At 43.4% G+C, this 22120-nt stretch overlaps 1 protein-coding gene across 1 annotated transcript in view; it reads right to left on the bottom strand.

Moving 5' to 3' along the window:
- Window positions 1-22120, bottom strand: part of LOC311241135 (coatomer subunit beta'-like) — an 89540-nt gene that overhangs the window by 7726 nt on the left and 59694 nt on the right. Inside the window, exons 12-20 of the mRNA XM_084329849.1 lie at window positions 21430-21536; window positions 13835-13978; window positions 12224-12354; window positions 11863-12070; window positions 11282-11392; window positions 9480-9694; window positions 6277-6369; window positions 4157-4337; window positions 126-185 (exon numbers count right to left, since the gene is read on the bottom strand). Coding sequence (XP_084185975.1) covers window positions 126-185; window positions 4157-4337; window positions 6277-6369; window positions 9480-9694; window positions 11282-11392; window positions 11863-12070; window positions 12224-12354; window positions 13835-13978; window positions 21430-21536 — 1250 coding nt within the window. The remainder of the gene's footprint in view (window positions 1-125; window positions 186-4156; window positions 4338-6276; window positions 6370-9479; window positions 9695-11281; window positions 11393-11862; window positions 12071-12223; window positions 12355-13834; window positions 13979-21429; window positions 21537-22120) is intronic.

Raw genomic sequence — 22120 nt, 5'->3', positions numbered from 1 at the left:
AGAGCCTAGATGTAGGTCAGAGGGTCAGGCTGAGAGCCTAGATGTAGGTCAGAGGGTCAGGCTGAGAGCCTAGATGTAGGTCAGAGGGTCAGGCTGAGAGCATGTAGAATGTGTCCAAGCCTTACCTCTGCTCCTTTTGGCACATAGCCTGCAGATTCCTCCATAATGCTCCGATCTTCATTGGGCTGGGGAACAGAGAAACGGTCAAACTCACAGAGGTATGTTTAAATCTTAGCCAGAAGTCAAATAATACTTAAAGCTGCACCATTTAAAAGCAGCACTGTTTTGGTTGAAATAACCACAAAATAAATAAACGATGATACATTCTCAGTATTGAATACTATAATATAAAGTGTAAGGAGGAATAACTGAATCCCTGGAGCACCGTTTGAAACTCAAAATAATGTGTTGGTGGTGAAACCTTCCCACCACATTTACCATACAAAGAAGGATAATCTAAGGACAATGTTGTTTCATTTTGTTTCATAAGTTTTTTTTTTTTTTTTTTTTATATTTGTGTCAAGAAAAATGTCAAGCATATGTAACAAATTATTGTGGGGTTAATTTCTTAGTCCAGCTTTAAAACAAAGAACTAAAAGTTGTGTTCTTTAATTTAAAATTTTTTTTTTTTATAAATGGTATCAGTTTTAAAGGCTAGGCGATTAGGAAGGTAATGTTAACCTCCTAATGCTTTTGAACAATTTTACTAAGTTAGGACTAGCTTAGGGTGACCATATTTTGATTTCCAAAAAAGAGGTCATGCTGTCCCCCCAGCCTCGAGATACTTAATGATACTCAACGTTTACTCAAAGATGCATTATTGTTTTAATATATTTAAAGTATGCCTCCTCTGTAAGGATATACAATTATTATTTATATTATTTTATTGTATATAACAACAATATCTCTCTATAACCAAAGACACACCAAACCAAAGTTACTCAACAATCAACATGCTTGATTATGCCTAGAATTATCTGACAAATCTCAATGGCACAATAATAACTTAAAAATCAACCTGTAACAAAATAATAGCTCTCTTTTCAAGTCTTACTGGACAAAAATAAATAACAAAATATATGAAATAATAGAAAATAGAAAATCCAGTTAACAAATATCTCTTTGTATCTTGTCAACATCTGTATCACCCTCTCAATGCCTGGGAACAAAGCATCCTTCTGTATTCAATGTCAACTAAATCACAGTACTCCTTCAGGCTCTCAGTGCGCACAGTGTAAATGTGGATGTACTGGTAGATTTTGAACATGATATTCTCAAGGTCAACATCTATTGTGTCTGCCCCATGATGAACACAATTATTCAATATGTGTGCTGGGCAACCCACACCGATCAGTTCTGCAGCAACCTCTTCAAATTTGCAAACACATTCTTTCCCCCTTCATCACGTCGGATTCCTCCAAGGTTTGTGTTGCAATTGTCGCCAGTAAATGCAATGCATTTTCTTCAGACAAATCGTTTTTTTTGCCATGTTTCAATTAGATATTGTGCAATGGTTTCTGCTGTCTCATTTGGTGTATTTAACCTTGATTAATTTTGTTTTTGCATGCCACCCCTCTTCCAGTCAAAGTACTGTATTATGATTGGGAATATTTTCACTGCTCCGTGGTTACTCCTGTCTGTAGAAACACCACAGTACTGGATTTGATTTGAGTGCTTCATGTGCGACATCAATCGAGTGGGGTGCTATAACACATTGGCTTCGGATTTAGTGCGCACACTACTGAACTTTTTGGCAGTGTCAGAGTCTGGAAATGCCTTTTTTAGCAAGGCACTTGTGCAATCCATAGATTGTGATGTTTCACAGTATGAAATGCAAACGCACCCTCCGCTGCATTTACTTTACAGCATCCTCTGTTTTCCCGGGTTTAACAAAGAAGTATGTCAACTTTGCAGACAAACTTTCAACTTGCACATGTCCATGTGCGCTTTAAGATCGCCTGCACCTTTATTGGACACACACGTGTATGTGCAAGCTTTGCACACGGTGCACTCCGCCTCCCATTTGTTCCGACGGGTCGGTACATTTGGAATTTCTTCTGCAGTTCATCTGTAAACGGGGAACAAAATAAGTACCCACCAACCGCCAATGGCGGGCAGATTTAAGGTTTGGCGAGTAACAATGAGAGGTCTGCCCGCCACCTGGCGTGTAAAAGAATAGTTGATATCGATACTCTTATTTTGAAAATCCTGTAGCGGGTCTCATTTCCGCCCCAAGCGCAGCTCCAGCTATAATATCTATGGCTCCGGCAGCTAGCAACGTTCAGTTCATATCGATACTCTTATTTTCCCCACGGACCGTGGCAACTCGACGAGTCATATCCGCCCAGTCCGTGCTGTCTGCATTAAGCAGAGCAGGGCTACACAGCAGGGCGCCTATTTTGCGACCCGAAATAAGTCCGTTTTTTTCCCCCCTCACAACGGGTCAAATGCATCTAACATGCTTTGCATCGTCGCCATTCCTTTATGCCCACATCCCCCGAAATTAACGTTACGTTAGCGTAAGCTAACAAGCTAATCCTGATCAGCAGCAGAGCCATAGAGAACAGCAGACAGTGTGGACTGGGGAAAGGGAAATGGGGGGGGGGGGCACTCTCCCTTTCTCTGTGTGTGTGTGTGCGTTTGGAAAGACGATGAAGTCAGGAGTATATTATAGTAAACTAAGGATTACTGAGGATGGACAGATAATGTTGATATTCAAATATAAAAAAGTTTCGAGAGGAGTGGAAGTTTGAAAACAGACTAGACTACAATATGATGCGGGGGTGGTGAGTTGAAACAGTGTGTGTGTGTGTGTGTGTGTGTGTGTCCCGACCCCACTTCTATGTTTCAATCAATTATTTGCATTTAAAACTATTAACGCTGACTCATTCCTTCAGTCCACTCAATATTATGCTAATATTCCTTATGTTGTTTATGATATTAATTGAAAATAGCATATGAGTGTATTATATAGTAATAATAACACATGGCGATATACTAAAAACTTAGCTATTTATAATTTTTGGCTGGTAAAAAATCTGCCTGGCTGGTAGTTTTTTAAATCGACCAGCCAGGGGCGGCTAAGTGGCGCAGTGGGCAAGGCGCTCGCCACTAGTGCAGGAGATGCTGGGTTCGAGCCCAGCTCTCGGCATTGCAGTACCAGCTTGGTTGGTCGTTCATACTAACACAATTGGCAGTGTTAGGGGTGAGAAAGCTGGTGGGTGGGTCCTGGTTGTAAACAGCGACTCCTACAGTTCGGTCGGGGCGCCTGCTCAGCGAGGAAAGGATCTAAGGGGGGTAGTGTGATCCTTCCACACGTTACACCCTCTCAGTGAGAGTCCGCGCTGCCAGGTGAAAAGAAGCGGTTGATTGGCTACACATGTGTCGGAGGAAGCATGCGATAGCCTCCACTCTCCCAGACCGACCGTAGGGGGTAGGTGCGCAGCGACCAGGAAAGGGATTGGGAATTGGCATAACGACTAACATTGGGATGGGAGAGAAACGGAAGAAAAGGGAGGGGAAAAAAGCTAAAAAATAAAATAAATAAAAAGTCAAAAAGTTAATTTTGTTCCCCGTTTGTAAAAGTACATTTGCGCTTTGGCATTGTGAATGTGAGCTGCCGCTCTGTCCCCTTCCTCTGTTTGTGTGTGAGCGACGCGTAGTTGTAGAGCCGCCCACAAAGCTTCTCAGAGATTACGTCACACACGCAACAGAGTACCGTAGTATTCTGTGCAATGCGCCAGTCAATTTAAGTACATGCAAACGTTCCGTGAAACCCTGACATTTTCATGAATTTATAAACCCCCCCGGACGGCCCGGACAGGGCGTGAAAAGAGGACATGTCCGGGCAAAAGAGGACGTTTGGTCACCCTAGACTAGCTACCATTGACTAGCTACCCGGCTCACATTAATGCTAGCTAGCTACATAGTTAGCCACCCAGCACGCTACCCCAGTGATACAAATAGCATTAGGGGTTTAATGCAACAGTTAGCCTTTGCTAAACATTGGTTTCACGTGTTAATGTGAACTTCATGTCATGCTCGGTCCCATCAAGTCATGTTAGCAATCGTAGTGAATACCAGGGGCACATTCAATCTGAAAACATTTAGCTACAGTGTGTCAGCGGAACATGACCCATGTTCACTTCAAACTGACCATGATGAGTGGGTACTCTGTGGCAGGTCTGACCCCCACATGGTTCTCCTTCAGGAACTCCTCAGCCACCAGGGCCTGCTGAAGACCAGGGAACAGGTTGCTATACTGGGTAGGGTCCGCCAGGGCATCCGCTGCCTTCTGGTTCACCTTGGCCAGGCTCTCCTTCCACAGGGTCACCACCCTGGGAGGTTGCAGCGGAGGGGAGGGGGAGGGGGGTAGTATAGATTAGATTAGATTCAAATGTATTTGTCAATATACAATGAAAAGAGGTTTGGCATCCAACCAGAGTGCAAATGTAACAGTAAATATACGATGTACAGGTGATTAATCTGGGTATGAAATATATAAATTAGTACTACTGGGTGAAGTGCTAATCAGATGTATGTACATGTTGTAATGCCAATATGTACAGTGATACAGGTATAAAGACATGGTCGTAATCATACTGGCCAGCAGCGTAACTGGTAGTAAGAACAGTTAAGGGATATGTACAGATATAGATATAGTATCACTATCTACAGATATGTAAATGGTTATATGCAGGTATGTACAGACAGGTGAATAGATATATACGGTAAGAATAAATATATATATACACACACACGGTATATACATCATTATTGTACATGCTATCATACGGAGTTATACGAGTTATATGCAGTTGTATAAGTAGGTATATAGGGGGATTATATGCAGGTAAATTCAGACAGATATGGATATGTATGCAGTAAATATAAATATTTATTACATGGCGTTTTAACATTCGCCGAAATGCTTGATTGTGATTGGTCAATAGCGCTCGTCAGAGGTCCGTTATTACTCGATAACGGACCTCTGCCGAGCAATAATGACCGCTGTTCGTCGCTGTAGCAATCAAGCCCACTGACACACACTGCATCAGTGCAGCCAATCAGACACACCTGCCGGCGATGACAGCGCGGAGCGACAGAACAGAACTGCGTCTGCATTTGATCTCGTCTTGTCGATGGTGTAAAATGAATTTGGTATATTGTTAGTAAGTTAGCCATGTAATAAGCGGGATAATGTATAGCCTATACTCGGTCATTGTCGCAAAATAATTGACCTTCACTGACGTTTAGAACACCTCGGCGAGGCGCCTCGGTATTCTAAACTCCGTGTCGGTCAATTATTTTGCGACAATGACCTCGTAGCTATACATTATCCCTTACATAATGTATATGCGGTTGATTGATTGATTGATTGAAAACTTTATTAACAGATTGCAGAATGGGTACAATACAGTACAGCTCAATACACACAATTGTTAAGGGGATGCAGACCAGAGAAAGACTTTCGTCTTGTTTACATCCGGGTCCCCCATTTTCAATTCATCAGGACATATATGACATACATGACATACAGATAGACAGTACTACTACATCTATACATTTATGACATACCAGATTTGCAAATACAGTACCGTTTGTGATAAAGAAAAATAGTCCAGAAAAGAGAGTATATACATTTGACGTAAAAACTGTACATTGGAGGAGGTTGGGTAGGTGGGGTCTGTACATTGGAGGTGGTTCGGTGGGTGGGGTGGGGGGGTTGGGTAGGAGGGGTGGGTGGGGAACACTGTACAAGCAAAACTGTACATTGGAATATTGACAAAACCATACTTGGTCATTTACTGTACATTGGAGGGGGGTTGGGTTAGGACATTTACAGGGGCCAGTTTCGAATTGCCGTCTCCCGTAGGTGTTCTTTGAGAGTGGTTTTGAAAGTCGGTAGTGATTCACATTCCTTTACAGCTTTGGGTAGGGCGTTCCACATTGATGTGGCATAATTGCGAAACGTGTTTAGTCCCTTGTTTGAGCCGAATCTGGGTTTAACATGATTTGTGGAGCTCCCTCTGGTGTTGTGATCGTGGTATTCACTGACCTTTGGGAAGTATTTTGACACAGTATAGGGAATAAACATGGGCAAAGGGCAAAAGTGTCCACCTTAACCAAATATTGCCCCCACATCTGCAAGGTCAGGGGCAATAAGCAGAATCTAAAAGCTTCCCAGATAAATACACCAGCCTGACATTTGAATGTAAGTCATGCGGTACATATTAAACATTTCATTATAATCCATGTAGACAGCTACTATAGTACCTTGATACATGGCTTGGCAGGTATGTTCTTGCCAGGAAGGCAGCCTCTGGCAAACGGTTGGTTTTGATCAGGAGGTCCAGACATTTGTCCAGTCTGTGCAAACACAGAATAAAACAAAAAACACAACTTGCTGATCAAATAACCTGTCAAAAATGTAGGCCAATGGCACTGTTCATTGAAATCTGTGTTCAAATACGGTACTAGTGATTCCCATACATTGTATTCTCGATTGTAGTTTGATTTCCCAAACTGATACAATAGCACAACTACTGTAGAAGAATGTAGTCAAGTGCAGACCTCCGCAAAGTCCCTCCTCAACACAGTTACTTTCACAGGCAACATTTTACTGGGTGGATGACAAGAGTTGCTGATCTTGCCAGTCTCAACAGAAACACATTTCTATTGGAAAATAGAACGCTTGGCCTGATAACGCTTGGCCTGATAAGATAACGCTTGGCCTGATACCGCTTGGCCTGATAAGATAACGCTTGGCCTGATAACGCTTGGCCTGATAACGTTTGGCCTGATAAGATACCGCTTGGCCTGATAATGTTTGGCCCAACTCTTCACTACATGACACCTTGAGGGAGCAGCTGAAGCAAGTGATCAAATCTGTTCACTTCAGCTCCAAATAGACCCACTATGTAATGCAGTAGGATGTGTATTTTTATTGTCTTTGTTTATTTATTTTTTTAAAGGGGACCTATTGTGATAATGGCCCTTTCCTGTGTTTAGCATTGTTTTTACAGAATGAGGGGTTGTCCCAACACTGAGGAAATGTTAAGATTATGTGCATTGTGCCTTTATAAGTGCCATTGTGCAGTTTATAAAAGTAAAGAACCCTCCCTCTTGAAACAAGCCATTCACAATTGCAGCCACAATTGCTTAGTTAATAACGTGCGCGTGTGAAGATATCTTGAAAGATTTGCGTGCACAAGATGGCACGTAAATCCTCTCTTCTCTACCTAAGGTTGAACCTAAAAGATTGCTATGCTATTGCTGGATCTTGAAACAAATATTTGATCTGCAACCTCTAGTCTGAAAGTTGGATCTGAATTTAATTCAACAGTACATGCTCGCGCACCACTGCTAGATGTACGATAATTATCGTATCTGTACGATAAAAGAGAACAGGACTGAAACAGAGAAGTTGCTAGAGGCTGCTAGAATTTTTTTTATATTTAGGGGACATCAAAGACCTATATTAACTTGTTGAAAAGGACTAAAATATGCCTACTTTAAATAAAGATGGTGGCAACAACAGACCAAAAGTAAAATGTGCTTTAATATCGCATACACGTATAATGTACTGCAGCTTGAAGTGGAGCTGAATGTGTTTTAATGTCGCGTACACTTGTAATGTACTGCAGCTTGAAGTGGAGCTGATGTGTTTTAATGTTGTGTACACCGTACATGTATAATGTACTGCAGCTTGAAGTGGAGCTGATGTGTTTTAATGTTGCATACACGTATAATGTACTGCAGCTTGAAGTTTAGCTAAATGTGTTTTAATGTCACGTACACTACACGTATAATGTACTGCAGCTTGAAGTGGAGCTAAATGTGTTTTAATGTTGTGTACACTTGTAATGTACTGCAGCTTGAAGTGGAGCTAAATGTGTTTTAATGTCGTGTACACCAGGGGTTCTCAACCTTTCTGCTGCCAAGGCACCCCTGTGTTCAATAAAATATTCCAGGGCACCCCTACATACGATAAATACTTTTCCGGTCCTGTCTTTTTTGCTACAATGATGACAAAAGTGCTTGCTTTCAAAATAATGTTTATTTAAGAACCCGGGAAACACATTTGTGTGTATATGCAGGCTATATACAGTAATGCATTATTAACAGGTGTTTCAGGTCTAAATGGCTTAGTACTGTTGACATTACACTGCTTGTAGTAGTAAATCAAATAGCATATTTCTTTAAATAAAATTACAGAAAATTATCACTAAAGTGCTATCTGTTGCAGCTGCACACTTTTCCATAAAAATAGCATATTTGGATAAGTGTGACCATTTCTCAAAAACAGAAAATCATGTATTTTTTTTTAAATACAGAAAAGGATCACCAAGTTACCATTTCTCAAAAAATATAAATAAATACAGAAAATAAGCACTCGTTCACTCAGTGGACATTTCTAGCTCAATGCGAGGTCTGCTGCTGCTGGCTAATAATACGGTCAATACGTGGGGAGATCTTTGACAAGGCAACATGCATGTCATCCCCAAGGCTCAACTTGGCCCTACATTTTGTTTTCAGAGCTGTCATGGATGAAAAGCCAGCGTCACACAGATATGTGGTGCTGAATGGTATCAACACCGTAACTGCTGCATCATGAATTACTTGGTACTCAGCACCACACTTGGAAACTAGCTCTCCAGGTGGTATCAGATGAGATTTCAATGAGTTCTTCCAAGAGTTTGGATGGAGATGTGTCAGGAAGCTTTGTCTCAATGTTGTCTGTAAAGTTTTTTTTTATCCAGAGTAACTTGGTAATCCTTTTCTGTGTTTTATTAAATAATGATTTTCAGAAATGGTCAAACTTATCCAAATATGGTATTTTCATGGAAAACAGTACAGCTGCAACAGATAGCACTTTAGTGATAATTTTCTGTAATCCAAAAAGAATAATTTTTTTTTTTTTTTTTTTTTATTATCTCAAGGCACCCCTGGCGAGGACCAGGTACTGCAGTTTGAAGTGGAGCTAAATGTGGCTTTTAAAGATGTTCTACATTTGTAGAGATATCTGCCAAGATGCTAGAATCGCAGTCAGGGCTCTTTCAAGGCGTGCTTAAGTCTCAATTCAGCTTGCTGCAGCACCCCCTACTCCCTCACACAAGGTTACCCTCATAAGGACAAGGCCTTAAGGCCTCACCAAGTGTTCACTTGATGGGAGGGCTGAGGGGTGAGGGTTTGAATGAAAGGGGTTTCCATCTCGCCTGCTCTGACTTGACCACATTATTCCAGTGCATTAACCTGTGTAAGGGGATTTTCTAAAAAACAAACAAACAAACAAATACATTTGGGTGCCACCTGATATTCAAAAGAACATAACTGCCTTGATATTATGAGCAGAGAAATACCACTCCCTCTCTTACCTACATACATCTACCTACCTCTCCCTCCCACCCTCTCTCCTTCCCCCCCCACCCCCTCTCCTTCCCTCCCGCTCTCCTTCCCTCCCTCCCGACAACACTCACCTCCCCTGGAGGAAGTAGGTGAGGAAGGCCACGTTGGTCTTGCCATCTCGCTCCGCCCCTTCGGCAAGTTTGCCCACCATGTCGGCGTTGCCCGAGGCAGTGGCCAGCAGCAGTAGCCCTCCGTAGTCCTGGGCGTGATGTAGACACTCCTGGGCCAGGCCAAACTGGCACTTGGTGGTGGCCAGCTCTGCCAGCTGCTTCCATTTCTGCTCTGACTGGAGGGCCGCGGTGCCAAGGCATGGGTGGGCCAAGGCGTGGAGGTGACAAGGCGTGGATGGGCCATGGTGTGGAGGTGACAAGGCGCAGAGGTGACAAGGCGTGGATGGGCCATGGTGTGGAGGTGACAAGGCACGGAGGTGACAAGGCATGGGAGAGATGAGAGAGAATAGCAAGAAGATTAGCATCATTAGGGCTGCATGTTGAAAAATTATGCCCATCATCAGTGTCATACTAATGTTTGTACTCATAGGGATTTAAAGGGAAAACACAATGATGATTGAAAATCATTTAATTTATTTGCAGCTAGTTGAAATGTTATCTTATCAAGCCACTACATTTCTTTAACACATCCAGTGCCGTTCATGAGAATTCTCATTTCTGTGGCCCAACGGTTCAGTGCCAGATACGAAGATTCTCATTTCTGGGTCGTTATTTCTTTTATTCGCTATTTCCATTCATAATCCACGAGGCAGCCTGTGCAGGCTGTCCTGAATGGGTCTGAGATCGCAAACGTCCAATACCGCCACCTAACGCCTTGCGGCCGGTATTGCACATCCTTGGAATCTCTCTGGCTCAGCCTGTACGTCGATCTAAAAACTCCGGTCCGGGTTTTCAACGTTTATAACACATGGATTGGGGAGAATCAAGCACCGCCGATCCGTGTTTTGTGATGGATTATGTTGGCGACACGATGGACATCAATACTTGGAATGGCGATCAGATAATTGGAATATTCTTTTTGCAGTACATCCTATTCAAGGTAAGGGCTATATGATATCAATCTTGATAACATGCCTTCGTTGTGATCCGAAAGTGTTATTGTAACGTTACTCCACAACGTATGTCGTTGGTGACGATCGAAGCATAGAACCCCCCCCCCCCCCCCCCCCACCCTTTCATGCATGCATGATGAAACATAATACCGATAATATAGTGTTGATTTAGGGCGCTCCAGTAGCACACCACATAGCGCGCTAAGTCGCGAAGCGGTCACCCCGGGTTCGATTCCCCGACCCGGTGGCCATATGCCGCATGGCTTCCCCTCTTCTCCTCCCGTTTCACCCTCTCGCCTCTGTCGGTCCTGCGTGGCCAAAAGGTCCTGCGTTGACCAAAAAAGCTGAAAATGCGTTGATATAGCGTTGATTTCAGATTGATTGTTGATCCACGCGAGGAATGGCACGGTTTATAGTGAAATGCACTAAACGCTGCTTAGCGGCGTTTCCTGGGATTACACAGAATTACTCTAAAACTATACTCATATTCACCACGGTACAAAACGGGAATGTATGGATGAAAAAAATATTTCTTTTTCACAAATTGAACGATAGATACTCGCTGTCAAATGGGCAATAGTTTTATATCCATAGCTATGATATTTAATATAGTTTTAGCACTGCAAACACCGGCATGTATCCCCATTCATTAAAGCGCACGGCCCACAGCAACCTCTCGTGAACGGCACTGGATGTGTTAAGCATCATGCCATTCTTCAAAGTTGAAACAATAAGGGTGTGGAACAGATTCACTTATAGCATTCAAACGTGTGTGTGTGTGTGTGTGTGTGTGTGGGGGGGGGTTCTGACCTCAGCCTCCAAGGCCAGCTGGTGGGCTATCTTGAGCTCTCCCAGCTGCAGAGCCAACTCAAACCTGTGTTCCGAGTCAGTAGACACAGCGAGAGCCTGCTGTCTGAAGCCCTACACAACAACACAGGGGAAGAGAAGACAGTTACACACGTGTGCATTTGCACGGGAATCACATTACAATATAAAACTCTGGATTTGCTAATGATGCATTAATAATTAATATAGTGCTTTTCACAGTACTCAAAGAACCTTTACACTGTGGGTTAAAAACAGCAGAACAAACAAAAAGTGATAAAACATTTGTTTTACTTGAATTACTTATTTTTTTCTAAGGACATTCGTTGAGCATTCAAATGCGTGATAGAGCATTCGTTCTCAACTTTTACAAGTTGGACAGAACAACCTTTTCATGTTCATTTTAGAAGAAATCCACTTCCTGAATCGATGGAGCCCAGTGTGTCAATTTATTTACCACCTCCATCCAAGACCAACTTGTCCTCCTTCAAGTCTACCGAGGAGGGGTCTGAAAAGCACTAGCCATGGGCTACCAAGTGGGCTTAGTCCAATGTCCATCCCCGTACCTGTTTCTCCAGGAAGTGGGCCACCCGGGTCCTCTGCTCCTTGGGTATTGTTGGTAGGACCTTGTCGGCCATACCGAAGTCCCTCCTCATGACGGCGGTCTGGTACTCCAGGACGGACACCAGCAGGGAGTAGCTGACGATGGTCAGCTCCTTGTCGCCCAGGTACAGACGGTCGTCCTTGGGGATGTAGCCAAGCAGGTACATGGTCCTATAGCAGACGAGACAATGTTGTCAGTACAGTATTTCCCCTGCCACTGCTAGGGAGCACGGCCCGCCTCGCCCAAGTAACTATATTACGGCAAAACAATGAAAATGTAATAACTGAGATGAGATGAGTAAAGTGTGTGTGTGTGTCAGCAACCTGTCCATGTGGGCAACGGTGACAATTTCTCCACCAACGTAGTAGTTGAGTCTGTTGACAGAGCTGGTGTAGATGAAGCAGTCTCCCACCCACACTCCTGTCTTTACCACCTCCTGGATCTCCCCTTGCACCTGGGAGGAGGAGAGAGGGAGGGGAGAGGGTGAGGTGATAAGGACAAAGGGAGGAGTGGAGGAGGAAGGGCGAGGGAGGGGAGAGGGAGGAGAGGAGGAAGAAGGGCGAGGAGGGTGAGGGAGAGAGGGGGGAGAGAGGAAGGGCGAGGGGAGAGGGAGGAGGGTGAGGGGAGAGGGATGAGAGGAGGGAGAGAGGGAGGGAGAGAGGGAGGAATACAGGAAAAGCAGAGAAGGGGAGATAGGGATGATGAGTGCAGCGAGTTGAAAGCTAAATCTGAGTTCTACATTTTATCTATCAGCATAAACTGAGAGCCAATCCCATCCATTCAATTGACTGAACAGCATAGTTATAGTTATTTATATGCTATCGAGTTATTGGACAACAAGGATGCAAAGCTCATTTCCAGTGAGCTGCCACTAGGGGGCAGAGCTGTTTTATCTTGGTGTTAGTATCAATGCATTCCAAGTGAAATAAATAAACATGTCATGTCATTCCCATCAGGACCTGAAAGTGAAGGCCCAATCAGTGATCATGGAGTGCGGTTTTAAAGGGGCACTTCACCAAAAGACAATGCTGATTTATTTTGCACATAATCTCACACACATCAAAAAGCTCTAATAGTTGAAAGTTATTCAAAGTGAATACGTTTGAATATGGCCACTAGATGATGTCATCTGGGACATTGAATCCTTGTGTTGTGTTCATTACAGCTCCATGAAATTATGTAGATGAAAGAATAGCAATAGCTTGTCTTATAGGGGCTGCTATTAGGGGTGGGGTAAAAAATCTATACGTAGTAGTATCGCGATATTTGCGTGGCGATACTGTATCGATACAGGGACGCCAAGTATCGATATTTAATTATTCATAAAAAATTTAAGTAATTTGTATTATTATTTTTTTTTATAGGGAAGTTGCATTGTTAATTTCAATACCTGTAATAGTACAGTAGTCCACACACATGTGTGCATTCAGTTAAGTTGGAATATGACTGTAACACAAACAGTTCAGTTTGTCAGGTACAAGCAACACAGATTACAGGGTTTACATCTGTCTGCTTGAGAAAATACCATGTTCTGCAATAAAAATGATTGAAGTGAGATGAACAGACTGAACTTCATTTTATTAGATAAAACATGTCGACAAAGTTTTACTTTGCAGTTGAAAAAAGGTAATAAATCGCAATATATCGCAATATTAATATCACAATACTCAGCATATCGCAATATATTTAGTATGGCAATACTATCGTAGTGTGACTCAAGTATCGTGACAGTATCGTATCGCAAGGCCTCTGGTGAGTCCCACCCCTAGCTGCCATCTTTTCATTATTATCATTTCATTGAGATCATTGAGATTATGTGCAAAATAAATCACTGGCAAATGTTGACCGTGTGTGGAAAGTCTTCAGTCCTTTCTGTTCTAAAAATAGAACTCAGAGCTCGTGGAAAACGTGAAGTTTCATGCACTTGTTCTGACCTCGAAGGCGTCCTCGACCCCGTCCTCAGTCACTCCCTCCTTGGTTTCCTGAGCGGCTGCTACTTTATCTGACATGTAGCGCAACACAAAGAAGGACTCCTCTGTGGCGATGCACACCAGCTCCCCTGAGTCTGACCAGAAGATCTGAGGAGAGGACAATGACGGCATGGTCAAAACACAACAGGTTTGGTCAAAAGACAACAGGTTTGGTTAAAACACAACAGGTTTGGTCAAAACACAACAGGTTTGGTCAAAAGACAACAGTCAAATGACACTGGAATATGTAACAATATGTAACAATAGACGTGAAAAATATATTCCTTTTTTCTTCTCAGCAAATTTGTACCTTGAGTGTTTCATTAAATGTCCTTGTTCGGGTTTAAATATAAATGTATTTTGAAATAACTTTGTAAGATAAGGAGGTTGAGCACTATTGACTGTATATAAAAAAAAAAACACACAATTCTATCATTGTTATTGTGGTAAACGTAACAATGATAATAACTGGGGGCGTGGCCAGGCGGCATAGGGTGAGGACGTGTTTCTTCTGAGCTCCCCAAAGTACATTGTTTTATCACACTTTTACCCATTAGTCTTTATTTTTTTTTTTTACAGTATTTTGTTAGATATGTCGAGTATACACGTTTTTGAGCATTGGATATGGCAACTAGGGCTGTCTTAAATACTTCAAAGCTTCGAAGCTTTGTTCGATGGCACAAGCTTCGAACATAAAAAAAATCGAAGTTTAAAAATAAATAAATAAAAAACAAATTATAATTTTTTTGGCATATCACAACTCTACAACAACTTTGTCAAATCACCTAAAAACGTAAGTATCGTTGTACACGACGGCGACGCCACACAAAACATTAATAAGGCTATGCCTATGCTGCTATGACTAATGTGTTACCAAGTTGGCTAATTTAATTGTAATCATCTGCTTTTGTAGGTGCATTGTCTGATATAATTATAAATTATAAATTAAATATAATTGTTTGCTTGATAGACAAAGGTTGCAACATAATTATGTAATGTCATGTCGTTGGCTGTGAGAGCAGCCCCACTGCACCCAAGCAGCGCAGCCGAGTGAAACCTTGTTGGCTGCGTCACAGTCACGAAAGGGGCTACTTAATTCATTAATCCAATCCACTTTATTTATAGAGCACATTTAAAAACAACAAAGTTTACCAAAGTGCTGTACAAGTCCCACAACATAAGATACAAAAAAAAAAATATATATATATACTGGTATATGATAATTTTTTCCCCCCGAAGCTCGGGGGGGGGGGGGGAGACGAAGCAGTCTGCTAGCGTTTCTCCCTCGGTCGAACTGAACGACAAGCCTCGATACCATTCGCAGACTTTGGACGAAAGGTTACGTTGGAAATCAGGACGGCAATTGATTTGGTCATGGAGAGAGGGGAATCGCTGAATTCAATGGCCAAGGCTAATTCATCCGAAATAATATCCCTAACCGAGGAAACGTCCAGACAGGCAGAGAGACTACTAATAGGGCTGTACGTTAACTTTTTTTGCACATAGCACTGGTGCTACAGAGGTTGATAGTTTTGTAGCACAGGCCAAAATCTTGTAGCACGAGTATAAAACGTCTCTAAAATCTCTAAAAACAACCACAAGTAGTGCAGTTCATTACTTAAATAGGTATGTGACTGGCAAGGGACATGAATCTTGCATACAGGGCACACAAAATCCAAACTTTAACAAGAAATGCTTTCAGACAAATTCTTTCTTTATTTGCCCACAATGTAAAACAAAAAAAACAAGGACATAACCATATAACCGATATGAAGCAGTCTGAGACCAGGCAGCGCTGGTGTGGACTCAGATTACAGGGAAAGCTAGAAACCAACCTAGAAACCAATATAACAAATAGATATAATGCATACAAACACCTATACATATTTGTGGAACCAAATAAATAAATAATTATTCACACACACACACACACACACACACACACACACACACACACACACACACACACACACACACACACACACACACACACACACACACACACACACACACACACACACACACACACACACACACACACACACACACACACACACACACACACACACACACACACACACACACACACACACTAATCAGAAGTACAAGGAACTCTGCATGAATGAAAAGTGCTTTATAAATAAAATGAATTATTATTATTATTACCTTATTTGCATATTGTCTCGTTAATAGATAGATAGATAGATAGATAGATAGATAGATAGATAGATAGATAGATAGATAGATAGATAGATAGATAGATAGATAGATAGATAGATAATTAATACTTTATTGATCCCGGAGGGGAATTTAAGTAGCCATACGATGGAGTTATATCGGCTCCGTTCTTTTTACAGAGTAAAATTAGCGGCTTAAATTTAGTGAACAGCATTTCTTCCTTGGCGATGCAATATGCCACATTCATCTTAAGCTTTACCTCGCGGAGATCAGCATCATCCGCTCTGGTCGCCTGTTTAGTCAGCGAGTGCAATAGGGTGCCGGCCCGCTCAGGGTTTTGTTTAGCGTTGAAGGCATCCCGGGCAAGAATGTGTCGATGGCACGTATTGTGTTTATTAATGTTATCCCTTTTTAGGATATTGTTACCCACGACATAGGGATTCTCTGATCGGATCTTTTCCGGAGCCTCCCGGCACCAGTGACAGAAGAATAATAGCTGCGCTTCCTCATTAAAAATTACCCACGGAAAATCATTTTTCCACTCTGCGTTATATCTGTACATCTTGTTAATCTTCTCCTTTTGTCTCGTTTCTATTAACGGTGGTCCCTCTCGGGCTCGTTTGGGGTTTTGATCTTGTACTTCTTTTGTTGGATTTAATACCTTAAAAAAGCACTTCATCTTGTCGAAGTCACCCAGTCACTGTACATTGAGCTCGCAACTCGCGGGGATATTGTTCGCTAGGGATTATGGGATTTGGTGTTTTGATATATGGACTCTACGCGAGACGGGACATTGCTTTTAATCGCACGAGACTACAAGTACCAAGTGGATAGCGTGGCGCCGTGGTACACTCAATTTACTGTCACACTTTTTTATTTTTTTTTGCTTGCGCCACGGGCCATCGCACCAGTGCTACTGAAGTCAATTCATTCATCGCACAGACTGACGTCAGTGTCGCACGTGCGACATATATGTCGCACTGTACAGCCCTGCTAAGCCTGGAGGAACCCTTGCCCGATAAGCAGTTGGAAATGGCCGGGATGCAAGCTACGATCTGTGAGATGCAGTGAGAGACGTTTCACCATCCGTATTGTGGGAGTCCCGGAGGGGTCCGAAGGGAGCCGTCTCGTGGACTCCATGCCCGCCGTTTTGCAGCAGATTGTGGGCCTTGACGTTCTGGCTACCCCTCCATTGTGTGAGACGGACTACAGAACTGGCCCGACGAGGTCTGACAGAAACCAGGCGCCTAGACCCATCGTTGCAAGGCTTCACAGTCTATGCACGAAGAAGCTGATTGTGAGGTCGGCCCGCTCCAGAAGGGGACAATTACGCTTTGGTGATTGTAAAGTGGCCATTTCCGATGACTTCACACCCGAAGTGCTAGCTCAGAGAGGGGAAAATCGAGAGGTCATGGCCCGGTTGATACCCAGCCAGACTCTCTGTGAAAATGAAGGAAGAAGAACACCGTCAGATATGGCCGCTAATAATGGCGAAGGAGTATGTGAAACTAGCTGACATGTACACACTCCAGCTAGCTGAACAATTACGTTGAATGACACTGTGTGCTATCGTAACAGGCTAGGCTAACCTAGGTTTGTTTAACCAAGACAATTGCTAAATGCTACATGTGCACATTCAAGATGGGCATATGAGCAAATAGACACAACAGGTATGTGGAATGACACGGTTTGCTATTTCGACAGGCTAGGCTGGCCCTATGTTTATTTAATTATTTTCTTTGTTAAATTAAGCTAGCTGGTCAATTGCTGGAGTGCTGCACTTGCCCATGGGAGATAACTGAACATGGCCATGTGCGTGAATTACATTATGCTCCATCACATCAAGCTAACCCTGTGTGCGCAGGACTACATGTGCTCATTCAAGCTAGCCTTTCTTTCCCCACAATGTTTCAGCTAAGAGGCCTGTTCACGGTTGTTGTTTTAGCATTTGGCCTATGTTTAATGTGGGCCACAGTTATAATTATGTTTTGCTTATGCTGTTGTACCGAGGTTATATTAGTATTTTGTGTTTTTTTTAGGCTGCTGGTGTTGCTTTTATTTTTTATAACGAATATTTAAGGACTAATGGAGGGATAATAGAGGGGGAGCAAGGATGGGACAGACTTAGGAACCTATGTCTCCAACGGGGGATACTATTAGATTAGGTTGTAAGTATGTGATGCCAACCCTTATGGTAGAGATTTATGCCTGACTGTGCTCTCCTCACACTGCTGCATCTTCCTGGCTTATTGCCTATGTCCTCGGCAGTCAGAACACTTGTTACTTTAAACTTTAAAGTAACAAGTGTTCTGACTGTCCTGACTGTCAAGTCAAGTCAAGTCAAGAGTTTTAATTGTCACGGCATACAGGTATACAATGAAATGCGGGTGGTCTGACTGTCCTGACTGTCCTGACTGTCCTTTAAAGTGGAGATGAAGCAGTGCGATAAATACATATTCATAGCATCACATTAGTATTTAGATAAGCCACAGAAGAAATCACGTTATAAAAATAAGCAGTTTCTAAGAAAAAACGATTTGTTGTGTGCATTTCTGAAGCATTTAGCATTATGGGCGTGGCCATTTTGTTGCTGACGTCATGCCGCTGGTTTGGTGTATACACTGCTGGTACACTGCCTATAGTGAATGGGTCAGTCAGTAAATAAAATGTTGCCTACAAAACAACGGGACCGCGGTGGTTCTGTTTGTATTGCTCCTGGCTGTTCAAACTAATTTTACCATGTGAGAGAGAGGAAAGTTGGTTAATTTCCACAAACTACCAGTGAAAAAAACAGTGTTGTTGGCATGTTGGCTCAGGCTGGCTGCACTCAGGCGGCGCGACCAGCCTGTTGGACAGGGAAGGAGGATCTGCAGAGAACACTTCATTGCCTCGGATTATGTTGTTGGGGTGGGATGTTTGTCCAGAAGACCACTAATCAGCTGAAGCCTGATGCGGTTCCCTCGGTCTTCGACAGACAGACCGGCGTTAGCTCTCGGGAGCGATCGCTAGCTAGTTGGCACCAGCCGGCGACCGGCGTTAGCAACCGGGAGCGTCGCGGAGCATTCAGCCTGCTGGCTACCTAGATCCACTTCAACCAGCGTCGTGGAGCATTCAGCCTGCTGGCTACACAGCTTGTCGGTGTGCTAATAGCCTCTGCAAGCTAACGGTAGCTGGCTAAACAGCTTGTCGGTGTGCTGGAGCCTCTGCAAGCTAACGGTAGCTGGCTACACAGCTTGTCGGTGTGCTGGAGCCTCTGCAAGCTAACGGTAGCTGGCTACACAGCTTGTCGGTGTGCTGGAGCCTCTGCAAGCTAACGGTAGCTGGCTACACAGCTTGTTGGTGTGCTGGAGCCTCTGCAAGCTAACGGTAGCTGGCTCCAGGCTATTAGCACATCGACAAGCTGCTGGAGCTCCCGACGCTCGGCTGGGTGGGTCTAGGTAGCCAGCAGGCTGAATGCTCCGCGACGCTCCCGGTTGCTAACGCCGGTCGCCGGCTGGTGCCAACTAGCTAGCGATCGCTCCCGAGAGCTAACGCCGGTCTGTCTGTCGAAGACCGAGGGAACCGCATCAGGCTTCAGCTGATTAGTGGTCTTCTGGACAAACATCCCACCCCAACAACATAATCCGAGGCAATGAAGTGTTCTCTGCAGATCCTCCTTCCCTGTCCAACAGGCTGGTCGCGCCGCCTGAGTGCAGCCAGCCTGAGCCAACATGCCAACAACACTGTTTTTTTCACTGGTAGTTTGTGGAAATTAACCAACTTTCCTCTCTCTCACATGGTAAAATTAGTTTGAACAGCCAGGAGCAATACAAACAGAACCACCGCGGTCCCGTTGTTTTGTAGGCAACATTTTATTTACTGACTGACCCATTCACTATAGGCAGTGTACCAGCAGTGTATACACCAAACCAGCGGCATGACGTCAGCCATGACGTTAGCAACAAAATGGCGGCGCCCATGTTGAAAACAGGGATATTATATTTGATTTTTCAGACAAATAAGATAGATTTCACATTTGATTATAGAACCCTGTCTTACACAAGGTACACAACAAACAAACTAGGATCACATTGCTCACTGCTTCATCTCCCCTTTAAAGTTTAAAGGATCCCAATTTGCCCAACTCACTCTTATGACTTGTGACTGACTTCCGAGGCTCATTTCCAACAGTCTTGGAGGATGACTTGGGCGGCTGTCGTATGAGGCTAACGATAGAGATTAGAAGGGGGGGAGCAGGGTTGATAGAGCTAAAGGGGGGGGGGGGGGGGGGGGGGTTAGGTGATAGATTAGTGAGGGGGGGGACTGGGTATATTTTGCATTTGTTTTTTTTGTCAGGTTTTGGGTACGAGTTTGTTATTTTGTTGTCTTGTCATTATTGTAATTATTGTTGTCATCAATGTTGTGTTTATTTTTGAAAAAAAAATGTGAAAAAAAGAAATATGATAATAACTGATATTGATTTATTGCCCGGCCCTATTATCTACGATCTGCATTTATTTAGAATCAATTAATTCACTTATCTTCTATTTAAAGTTGCTATAGATAACATTCAACCACTAGATGTCGCACTAGAGCACCAGCATGTCATTTTTCCTAATTAGGTGCATTCCACATGGAAGTAGGGAGGGGGTACATGTAAACATTCTTTTAATTATTTTATGATAATCAATTATGATTAATCAATCATTTGTGGGGGGGGGGCAATGCTTTTATTCCACACCTTTCTTTTTTCTTTTTTTTTTTGTCTTTTTCCCCCTCCATTTTCCTCCGATTTTCTCCCATCCCAATGTTAGTCGTATGCCAATTCCCAGTCCCTTCCTGGTCGCTGCGCACTTACCCCCCACAGTCAGATCATCTGGGAGAGTGGAGGCTACCACGTGCTTCCTCCGACACACGTCCAGCCAATCACCGCTTCTTTTCACCTGGCAGCGCGGATTCTCATTGAGAGGGCGTAGCGTGTGGGAGGACCACACTATCCCCCTCACGTCCAATCCGCGCTTAGCAGGCGCCCCGACCGAACTGTAGGAGTCGCTGTTTACAACGACCCGGACCCACCCCGCCAGCTTCTCCCACCCTCTGATACAGCCAATTGTATCAGTGCAGACGGCCAGCCAAGCTGGTGACAACCCCGGAGCTGTGAGCTGGATTCGAACAGGCAAATCCAGCTCAGCTCCGGGGCTGGTGACGAACGCAATCTCCGCTCGGCCACCTAACCGCCTATTCCACACCTTTCTAAAAGCTCTGGATGTATTGTAAAAAAAAATATAATAATAAATTGATTAGTCTACATAAAAATGTTATGTATAGCTTCTTTCATTTCATTATATCTTGTTCAGTAAACATGGAGCCAAGGAGCCGCCGGTCTCGGCTAGGTGACTCACGTGTTTGGGCTGGATCTCGATGCGGCGGATCAGTTCAGTGTTCTCCCAGTCATAGAAGGCCAGGCCACTGCTCGACTTCACCCCCAGCAGGAAGCCTCCGTGGATACCTGGAGGACAGTGTCAGTATTACAGCACAGAAAAACACACACAAACCCACACAAACACACACACTTGTGCGGCATCTAGCGTGACTATCTTCCATTAGACTAAAGACCACAAGATCATCTGCATACATTATATGCTCCAAAATACCATTGCTAACCCCAAATGGGGCTGAGACACTGTTGTCCCATTTTACGTGCATATTCTGATGTTCATACCAGTAAAACAGAATTATCACCATGTAATATGAGACACCCCTCTTTGACTCAACTTTCTATGATTAACACGAACAAAGCCTTTGGAAGCACCAATAAAACATAAGAACTGATGAGTTTTGACCTCTATATTTGTTTATAATTTCCTTTAACACATTCAGCGCCAATCACGAGTATACTCGTTATTGGCCAACAATCGTTGAGCGCCAATAACAAGTAAACACGTTTTTAGATCCTTTGATCTTTTTCCTCTGATCCCCGTTCTAAATCATCATCCGGATCATTCTAGCCGTCCCTGGCTAGTTTGTATACGTTGGAATTGCAATGCTGATAGAATATCACCAGGTGGCAGTATAGTCTGTGTCTGAACTGGA

This window comes from Notolepis coatsorum (assembly GCF_963971535.1).
Source record: "Notolepis coatsorum genome assembly, chromosome: 1".
Classification (NCBI taxonomy): domain Eukaryota; kingdom Metazoa; phylum Chordata; class Actinopteri; order Aulopiformes; family Paralepididae; genus Notolepis; species Notolepis coatsorum.
This window is presented reverse-complemented; position numbering and strand designations above follow the sequence as displayed.